The 10,813-nt window shown below is 43.5% G+C and overlaps 1 protein-coding gene across 1 annotated transcript in view; it reads left to right on the forward strand.

Moving 5' to 3' along the window:
- SLC6A11 (solute carrier family 6 member 11) overlaps nt 1-10,184 on the forward strand; it is an 89,797-nt gene extending 79,613 nt beyond the window's left edge. The window contains exons 10-15 of the mRNA XM_033071381.2: nt 1,452-1,564; nt 2,785-2,922; nt 4,562-4,664; nt 5,378-5,478; nt 6,765-6,935; nt 8,276-10,184. Of these exons, the coding sequence (XP_032927272.1) occupies nt 1,452-1,564; nt 2,785-2,922; nt 4,562-4,664; nt 5,378-5,478; nt 6,765-6,935; nt 8,276-8,428 (779 nt within the window). The 3' untranslated portion in view covers nt 8,429-10,184. The remainder of the gene's footprint in view (nt 1-1,451; nt 1,565-2,784; nt 2,923-4,561; nt 4,665-5,377; nt 5,479-6,764; nt 6,936-8,275) is intronic.
- Nucleotides 10,185-10,813: the final 629 nt, after the last annotated feature.

The raw sequence follows: 10,813 nt of genomic DNA on the forward strand, positions 1-10,813 counted from the left end.
TGTGAAAAATATGAATGTTGCTGTGCATAGAACCGAATTCATGAATTCAAGGAGCCCCCACTACACAAACCACAAACTCACTGCAGCTGAGCATCCAGAATGTTGTTTAACAAACTCAGTTGTGAGTGTTAATCCTCATCTGCATTCCACCCTCTTTCAATGAGCAGACTGAAATCCACAAATATTTGTTCCTTCTGGGGAAAAAAAAAAAAGGATATTAAAGGAAAAAGCTGCAGCTGTTAAAATGAGAAACCAGACAGGCACACAGGCCCAGATTTATGAAAAATTGACCATCCACAACCACCATTGGAGCTGGGCATGCAATGGAAGTTACTCCACACCTTTGTGGTTGTAACATCCTCAAGCAGAAGAAAAAGAACAGGAGGCTGCCCAGAAAAAAACCCAATGCAATGCTGAGGAGAAATTACTCTCATGGAGTTAATCCCAGAAAAACTGCAAAACAAGCAGGGTTTCACTGATGTTCTCATGGAAAATATTTATCTTCTCCTAAATCTCTCAATACAACTGGCTTGCACTTCGTTATAGGAGCTTGTAAATGCTGCTTTAAATGAAGAAGCAGCAGGGTGTGACAGGTCTGCACTGAAGTTATTGCAGCAGCACAGAGTTCTCCTTTATTGGCTGGGAGAGGGCCTTTGTGCCTGCTTTCAAAGCTGGCTGGCTTCATAAAACACAGCTGATAAATAAAAACAGGAAAACCTGAGCAAGGTGAGAAGGTATCTCAGCAGATCTGAGAAGTTATCAGTGCTGTTACAAAAATGTTCTATTTTGAAGATTTCTCTAAATATGTAGCCAATGTTACAAAGCAACAGCAGCAACACCCAAAACCACAGCAGGATAGGAACCAATATTTGCCTTGCACCAGGTTAGGAAGAAAATGAAGCCTCCAGGATATGTTCCTAAGTTGTATAAGGCAATCACAGGAGCACATGCTATGATTTATTCAGGGATGTTTGTAGTGCTGCACATCCATACAAAAAAGGGGAACATAAAGCTCTGGGATCTCTGAACAGAAGCTGAGCATCCTTTGGCCAGGATGCAGGCAGGGTTGTGCCACTTCTGATAAGCCTCATCACCAATTGTTTAGACTATGAGGGATGCAGAGTTTGTCAAGGTGGTCAGTCTGGGGTTTAGTTCCTCTTACCTGCCATGACAGAAGAATCAGGTTGTGGTGGCTGACCCTGAGCAGCAGCTGAGCCTCCACACTGCTGTTCACTCACTCGGCTTCCTCGGCGGGGTGGGGAAGGGAGCAGAAAAGTGAGAAAATGGTAAAACAGTCTGAGAAGTGATGCTGAGTGAGCCCTGCTCAGCCAGAACCACACTTTTGGTGTCAGCAATGCTGCTCTCCCACAGCTCAGGCTGCTCAGGAGGAGCTGATCCCCATCTCAGACTCCCACACGAGTATCAACTTTTCATTTTTCATTCCTTTCCAGGACCAGGACTTGCATTCATTGCTTACCCTAAAGCTGTCACCATGATGCCTCTGTCTCCTCTGTGGGCAGCTCTGTTCTTCATGATGCTCATCTTCCTGGGCTTGGACAGTCAGGTATGAAACAAACCCCATTTTTCAGCCTCCCCAACAGGTGGAAACCACAGCATCAGCCTGATGAAAGACTGAACCCTAACTTAATTCTTAGCTATTTTAAATCTTAGTTGTGATGCTGGATATTCCTTCATGATTCACTGCAAAGGCTGGTTCAGCCTGGCTCCAGCTCTCATTATTAACATGGAAATCAGTCTGAACTTCAACAGGGCTGATTGAAATTCACGCTTCAGTAAAATACCAGCCTATTTTAAAGCACTTTGCAATGAATTTTGAAGCTGAATATCAGATAGTGATAATGTAATTTTCTATGGTGTATTTTTACTGCAAGATGCCACAGCAAGGAATGTGTAGTCATATCCTGCAGCAAAGGGGCGGCACAGAAGTTGTCCCTGTAAAAATTGCAAAAGCTGCTTGAAGAAAAATGTGAAGTGCTTGGGATTTTTAGCATGCAGCTCAGCCCTTGGCATGACTGGGTTCAGAAAGTTTATTATTCTAAAGCTCAGCAGTGCTTGTTCTGCATGACATTTCCCACCATTAAATTTAATTGTTTTAATAACTGCTCTTTGTAATGATCTAACAGGTTCTTTAAAGTATTTTTTTCTTTTTTAGTGAACAATTCCTGGACTCTGCTCTTGACTATTTCAATTTCTATTCTGGGGCATTAATTTTGGGGCCTGTTTTACAAACCTTGCTCCAGAGCCCTGAATCAGAAGCTCAGGCCTTTTGCTTTTTTTGATGTTTAAAGACACTGAACATGTTCCTGCCCTCCTTCGTTAGAAGTACCTGGCTTGGGCACACAACAGCTCTGGGGAACTTCTCTCTTCTGGTAAATGGAGAGAACCTCCCCTGAACCCTGCTGCTCCTTTAGCAGGTTGGAGGATGCATGGCAAAACTGGCAAAAGTGCCTGGAGTGACATGGTCTCATGGAGGGTTTGTACATTATTTAATTCCCATTCAAGCCACATTTTCATTGAACCCACCTGCTACAGGGCAGATGCAGGCTGGGATAATATTGGAGAATCCAAGTGTTTGAATTTGGTGGAAATCCATAACTTTGGGCTGTTACATTCAGAGATGTTCCTCTCAGTTTGAGCATCCCCAGGGATCGCCCACCCTCTGTGACGAAAACATAGAGGACCTTTAAAGTGTTAGGTGGCAAATGCCAATCCCAGCAGCAGAGGAGACAGCTTTCAGTGGATCTTTGGTGTCCTTTGTTGCAGTTTGTGTGTGTGGAGAGCATTGTGACAGCTGTGGTGGACATGTACCCCAAGGTGTTCCGCAGGGGCTACAGGAGGGAGCTGCTCATCCTCGGCCTCTCCATCGTGTCCTACTTCCTTGGGCTCATCATGCTGACTGAGGTGAGAGCTGCCTTCCTCAGAGAAGAGCAATTTCTGTTTGTAATCACATAAAGCACAAGAATCTTTGCCACAGATGAACTTCCCGTTCAGGAATGTGACAGCACAATACTTGAGAGATTGTTCTCAGCTCCTGTGTAACATCTGAAAAGTGGCCTTGTTTTATCAGGGAGCTCAAGAAATGTTTTCATTGAAAGCACACAGCACAGCCAAGGAAATTCCATCTGCTGTGCACCAGCCAACCACACACACTGATCATGGTTTCTGCTTGCTTACCCTGGGCAGGAGCAACCCCATTTTGGATGGAAAGAACAATAAGGATGAAGGAAAGTGAAAAGAGAAAATTAAACCACCTTTGATTTCCTGATCACCAGGCCATGTCAATCAGTGCAGCCAATCTCTGAGCAGAAATTTTTGTCCCTCCCAACTTGGAATAATCTGGAACTTGGAACATGAATATTTAATTGCACTAATCAAATCTCCCTCTCTGATAAGAGATATGATGCTCTGTGTGAAATAATGCATTGAACGGGAATTTTATATACTTATATACTTTATATTTACCTGTAAGTCCTTCTCAGTGAAACAAATCATCTTTGCTATGTAAAATGGGAAATCTTGGAATAACCCCTCCACAGTGCACATGTTGAGCAGAGCACTGAGAACTATTAAGATATACAGGCTTAAAGAAATATAAACCTGAAGAATGAAGCAAGTTCTCCAAACTGCAGGAATATCCATGCAGGAGTTTGGTTGTCCTTACCTTGTACTGTCCTAGTTGGTTGATTTCTGAATTTGCATTTTGCTCAGGTATTTGCTGAGCCTCACCATGATGACTTTGCAGTAGAAATTTAGTTTTCTTCCTATTTTAAGATTCTCTTCCATCTGCAGAAAGTTGTCTGATATGTAATGGATCACATGAGTCCCCCAAACACAATTAAATTCCAACTGAGGGGTTCAACTCAAACCCTTCTTTCCTTCCGTAGAATTCCTTTCCATTGAAATGCTCTCTTGTGGACTCTTCCTCATTATTTCAATAATAAATGCAGATGTGATAAATTATTTTCTCACATAAAAAGTGCAATACTATCCATATTATTTTAATTATTTTAACCATAATGTTATTGATTGGATGATTCTTATTTCTTTGTGACAAATAATAAAGACTTGTTTCAGTCATGTGGCTTAACATCTGTGAGCTGCATTCCCAATTTTAGGTCACTTTAATCATTTTGTGGTCCCTACACCATCAGAGCTACAGATTTTATCTTCTCTCCCCACATTTTCACTAACTATTTTACATATTTATAACACAGACACAGAACCAAGATCTGGAGGTCAGAAGCACCTGGGAATATCTACAGCTTGATGTGACAGCAAACAAAGGGAAAAGCAGGGAGGCAGGAGAGCATTTCTGGAAAAAAATCAAATTTACTTCACTCCAGATTTAACACCTCAAAGAAAGTGCAGAGTGAACAAAACCCCAAGAAATGAATTTTCTTTGTTCAAGAAGGAACCAACTTGAGCAGAAAGATTGCCAGGGAGCCAACAGCTTGGAGGTGTAATTAAAACAGATTTGCTATGAAATATCCCCGCCGGTGCCACCCCAAGATGTTTTTCCCTTTCCTCTTTTCTCTTCCAGGGTGGGATGTATGTCTTTCAGCTCTTTGACTCCTATGCAGCCAGTGGGATGTGCCTGCTCTTTGTTGCCATATTTGAGTGTGTCTGCATAGGCTGGGTGTATGGTGAGTGATAAAAACTGCTCTCTTTTTCTGATCAAAGTTTCCTGTTTGGATAAAAGCAAAGTGAGAACCTTGAACCCTTCTGGAATGGGACCCCTCACATTCCCATGCCCCAAAAACAGCCACAAATGCGTTTTTCTTCACAAAGATGCACATTCTGAATAATTCCACTTTGTAAAGCAACACAGAACTGCAGATCACATGTGCTCAGCTGTCCTTGGGTTCACACATGAGCTCATAGCATCTATATAAATATATTTAAATATAAAATAGTACTCTTTGGCTGGGGTTGTTTACAACCTGATTCTACAATGAAGAGAATAAATCAAGTAAGTAGAATATATTAGGTTTAGACATGCTTTGAAGGAAAGAAAAACTCAAGCTGTGGATGACAAAGGAGAGTAGCACTAAATGAAATGTTAATATTTTTGTGACAGCTTGTGCCACACTAATCAAATCTCCCTCTCTGATAAGAGATACAATGATCTGTATGATATGAATGTTTTATAGCCCCAGAAGTTTTATAGCAGCAGGAATTTTATATCAACCCCTGCCACAAGCACGGGCAGATGGCAGGGAGGAGTTTTCCAAGGGAAAGAGGAGCAGTTTCAGCCTTCCCAGCTCTCTCTGTGTTTCTCTTCACTGCTGTAAATCCTGACCTGGCCAACCCCTTCCAGGTGCACTCTATATCTGCTTTTCCTCTGCTTTTTGGGCAGGCAGCAATCGTTTTTATGAGAACATTGAAGACATGATTGGATACAAACCTGTGTCGTTGATTAAGTGGTGCTGGATGGTCCTAACTCCAGGTATTTGTGCAGTAAGTACAGAATCTCCAATAACTTGTTTTAGATAAAAAAGGGGGTGCTGCACATGGGATTTTTTAATAATTTGGCTGCTGCTAATAGTTGAGAAAAAAGCCTATTGAGATGTAGCATGTATTTCAAATAAAAGCCCACTGTGTAGGATCTGTAAAAGTTGTTAAATATTCCGTGAAAAATCTGAGTATGTACAATCATGGGAACAAAAATAATGCCAGGGCCCTAAATGAACATTTGCCAGAACAAGAGGGATGTTTCAGCCTGTAGTTAGTGCACCTTGTGTGCCAACACACAGCTCGAGCTCCTCCAGACTTGTGCTGGGTCCTTTCTCCTCCTTTCTCCTCCTTTCCCCTCCTTTCTCCTCCTTTCTCCTCTCTCTTTGGGAGAGTGGACATTTTCTGAAGGATACAAGACTTTTTTTATTTTTAAAAGTAGTAGGAGAGGCCCAAAGTCCATCCCACAGGCATGAAGGAGAGGGAGGGAGCTGGTGCCAGCTCTGCAGATCTGTGGCAGTGTCACAGGGACAAATTCCAAAAGCAGCATGATCTGATTGCTCCTAAAATTGAGGATTAGATGCCAACTCCCCTTCCAGCTGTGTAATATTCCAGTGATGGAACTGCAAACCACAGGAGCTGGGGTACCTTAAGATTCAGGTTCCCATTTGCAAACAAGAAAATTTCTGATTCATTTCCACCAAATCTGAAATGATCTCTATACCATTTGCTCTTGTGCATTCATTTCACCACTTTGGAGAAAATTACATGGTAGCTTCTCTCTATTTCATACATTGAAGTGGTCCAAGCTGCTTGATTAGAAATTTAGACAAATTTTTTAGGGGTTTTGGCAGGATGAAAGCATTGGCCTGCAAAACTGCAGATACACACAGTGGATTAAAGCAACTTCAAAAATTTTGGCTTTCCTTTTTCATCCTGACAGGCTGGAGAGAACCCAGCTGGTGTTACTTAATCACAGCTGGTTCGCTGTAGCAAAACTTAATCTTTGCTGCCCAGGTGCTGTTTGCCATCAAAGTGCAGGGTTTATTGTCATCAAGAGGTAAATAGGATTAAACTTGAAAGGTTGCTCGTTTCTGCAGGAGCCTCTGAGATGTGTTATTTAAGCTGTACAGAAAAGATGATGTAGCTGGTGATTTTTTTTCTCTGAGTGAAGAGCTTCCCTCTGCTCTCCCTCCTCAGGGAGCCTGGCCTGGCCTAAACACTCAGCCAAATCCTTGTTGCACATGCAGGGTTTGCCCAAACACCTCTGATAATATCTCTGCTTGTTTCAGGGCATCTTCATCTTCTTCCTGGTGAAATACAAGCCCCTGAAGTACAACAATGTGTACATCTACCCTGACTGGGGCTATGGCATCGGGTGGATGATGGCACTGTCCTCCATGGTCTGCATCCCACTGTGGATCTGCATCAAGCTCTGGAAGACAGAAGGCACCTTCATGGAGGTGAGAGACACCTGCAGATCAGTGATGCTGGAAAAAGAGCTGGGGAGGGAGCCCTCACCTGCATCCTTCAATCACAACAGCACTGCCACATCCCTGTTCCCTGGGTTAGGGCTCTCAGTCGCCTCTGGAAAGAGAATTCTGAACTTTCTCTGGTTTATTCTGAATTCTGGGGTTTTTGCTTTCAGTGGGAGACTAACCAAAACTATTGATTTAAGGTGCTCTGTCCCACCACAATTTGTAGCTTAAAATGTCTGTAACTTCACCCAAATCCCTTGAGATTTGTACCAGCCATTCCCTCAGGTCAGCCGCCTTTTTCCTTTTTGTGCTGTCAGGATTTTCTCCAGGAGCTTGGTTGCCCACATTCCCATTTTCTGGACAATTTTCCCAATTTCAGTACTATAAATGAGAAACTCAGGCAGTAAAGAGATTCAGTGGAATTTTCTGACATTTGGTGCCAGGTTAGCTCAGGTCTAGGCTGAGGCTATTGTCAAATTTAAGCTTGGAATGTTGCTCATTTCTGTGGGAGCTCCAAAGAAAGGCAGCAAAGGAAGCAACAGTGGAAGAAACAAAAATAAAAATCTTATTCAGCCATTTGGGATTTCAACATAGCAGAAAATTCTTGTTTTGTTCATATTGCAAAGCCTCCATTCAGCTGATTAAACACAGCCTGGAGACTACCTAGGAAATCTTTACTGGGTGTATAAACTAAAAGTGAATTGTCCACGATTTAGTTGTTTCAAAGAGTCAAAAAAGGAAGTCTGCACAAATCTAAACATTAAATATTTCCTCAATGCACCAGCCCCACCTGTCCCTGCAGGTGAGCAGACTTTGCTGGAGCTGCAGCACTGCAGACAGGTCGTTATCTTTTCCCTGCCAGGATGACAAGAGGATTGTTTTAATCACAGCTGGGAGCTTCTTGGGGAGCCAGCTTCCTGCTGAGAGCAGCAACCTTGCTGTGGATGTCAGTGCTAGAAAAGAGAAAGTATATTTGTGTTTTTCACAGTTCAATACACTTTGGCTGTCTCTGGTTTATTTGCTTTTTCCAGTGGACATCATTGATGATAAAATGAGAAACAAAATGTACCTGTAGAACAGACACAGTGCTGCCTTCATGAAAGGAGATTATTAAATCAGCATAAAAATTCACTTCGGTTTGAGCTTTGGTCTGGTGGGATTTATTCAGAATTGTGCAGCCTGCAGGACTGAGGATGTGCTAACAACAGGGAAATAAATGAGAAGCAGACGTGCAGGAGAAAAGCCTTTTATAATCGCTCTGTTAAAGAGAGGTGTGTCTGTGACCAAGGAAAACGTAATGATTTCCAATTTCTCCAATTTTCTAGAAATTCAGGAAGTTGATTACACCTAGCTCAGACCTGAAAATGCGGGGCAAGCTGGGAGGAGGAGCCTACATTGCAGCAATAAATGACTGCGATGCCAAACTGAAAGGAGATGGCACCATTTCCACCATCACAGAAAAGGAGACACATTTCTGAAAGAACTTTTTTTGTTGTTTTATTTTTTTTGTATAAAGAAATAAATAAATTCACTTAATTATAGAGGCTGGCTTGTTTTGCACAGAATTTTATTAACCAGTTAATTTTAAAGTGAAAATTGTATACTTGTTTAAAAAGTGATTTTTTTAAATTACTCTATCCATAATGATTCTGTAAAAGAAAAAGAAATAGTATTATATGGTCTGTTAGTGATGACTTCTTGTAATATGGTGATTCCAGTCAATGTTTTTTTTTTTTTTTTTAGACTTTAGAGGGACCTGTATAATGTGCTGTAAAACTTTTCTACTTTGATTTGTGGCAGGTGTAATGTTGTATAGACCTAACCTGTAAGCATTTCAGACCATTCCATGTGTGTATATAAAGGGGACCAGCCTGTCCTGTGGTTTGCTTGGGAAGAAATCTCCTTTCAGGGTGAGTTTGGTGATGCCATGGGTGCCTCAGCTGCTCCCACCTCCTTCCCTTCATCTTCCACTGGCTTCAGCAGGGCTGGAAATGTGGAATGGGCCCATCCTGAGCCACTGGTTTCCTGGAGATGGGATAGAGGCTGGTTCTGAAGGGCTCTGAATTTTGCTGCTGTAAGTTCCTGGTCTCTGAGAGGATGTGCTCCTCAGGAGACCTCCCAAACCTTTCCATTTTCCTCCCTGAGTGGCTGCTCCTGAATTTTGGCTGGCCCTTCCCACTCCCTGGAGTGACCTATGTTTGTCTGTGCTCCTCTAGCAGGAGATCAAGGTTTTTGCATAGAGATGGAGGTGTTCTAGGGGAAAAGAGCAGGTTTAGGGCTCTGTCTGTCTGTACAGCTCGTTCCCTCCAAAGGAACCCAGGACGCTGCAATGCCGATGTGCAGCACGTTGCACAGCTGCTCTGCTGGCACAGGTGGGCTTTGGGGAGTCCTGGGCAGGGCCAGCAGTTGGACTGGATGCTCCTTCCAGCTCAGGGCATTCTCATTCCTCTTCAAGGTCCTTTTCAGTCCCCTCTGATCAGGCAGGTTCCTCTGCCCTGGCTGGGATGGAGGCTTGGGCTGCAGTCAGAGCAGGGATTTCTGCAGCAGAAGGTTTGGGCAGCGTCCTTGATGTGTGCAGGAGCCCCAGGAGGTCATTTCTGTGTGCTGAGGAGAAGGGATTCACCCAGGGATGTTGTGACCCCTGGGTGGCACAGAGGGATGTGGCACACCAGGCCTTGGTCTGGGCTGAATCCCTGGGTTTAAAGCTGGTTTTGTACGTGGATCCCACTGCTGGATGGTTGTTCCAGGAGGTGTGCAGATGGCCCAGTATCAAACCCCCTAAACTCTGTCTCAGGATGGGAGGTTTTTACCTGATAATACTCCAACCATTATTATTTGTTCTGGACAATTTTTTTTCTTGGCCTGTTTTTGTTATTTGTTGGTTGTGTGAGAAACCTGTGGAGGATCAGCATCCTGCACTGCATAGGATCTGGGGGAAGAGACAAGAGACAGCCCAGAAGAAATGTCATAAAACCTGCTGCCTTCTCTGCAACTCCAACCCTCTGGAGCTCAGATACAGCACCTGGAGTTGTCACCAACAGAAATGGCTCCTGACCTTCTCCCAAGGAAATATTTCCCTAGAAATCACTAAATACATCTTAATGTTGGAAACTGTATCTGCATCAGCACTTCTCTGAGCTCTTGCTGTTACTTCTTTTAAAAAAGCATTTTTATGGAACTGCTTTGTCTCAAGTCACTTCATTAAATCTAATAGAGTAATTTCATTTTACTTTATCTTATTTGTAGGGGTTTATTTTGTGTGTGGCAAGATGGAGGCCTAGCAGAGGATTTCGACTCCTCCAAGTCCTGTTTGCATGTGTCCTTGTGAGGTGCTTGGGGCAGGACATTTGGATTTAGGAAGGCACAGAACCATCATTTTTGCCTCCCTCAGAGGCAAACTCAGTCCCATGGGAAAACAATACTGCAAGAGAAACTTTCCCAGAAATGAAACCACTGATTGATTTATATCCAGTGAAGAAACTGAACTGACACTGACTCCAACATCTAGGAATTCACATTTTTGGAAGTCCCAGTGAGTCAGAAATATTTGTGACCCAGTGTCCCTTGCTGGGCTTTCTCTCCACTGTCCCAGGCTGCAGAACCGAGGCCCCAAAGCCAGCCCTGGGCTGGGGAGGTGATGGTCCCTGCCAGGGGGAATGGGAGGGATTTTCTGATCAGAGAAGGGATGTGCACCTTTAGGTCGTGCTTGGCCCTGATTTCAGAACTCCTGAGATCCTTCAGGTGGTGCTTGGCTGGATTTCAGGGCCATTCCCTGGGCAGTCAGGATCCTGAGGATCCATGAGGGGCAGGCCTGCTCCTGGGGCACCAAGTGACCCCACACAGGCCATGGCAGCTCTGGGTGA

This window comes from Catharus ustulatus, chromosome 13, assembly GCF_009819885.2.
Source record: "Catharus ustulatus isolate bCatUst1 chromosome 13, bCatUst1.pri.v2, whole genome shotgun sequence".
NCBI lineage: Eukaryota > Metazoa > Chordata > Aves > Passeriformes > Turdidae > Catharus > Catharus ustulatus.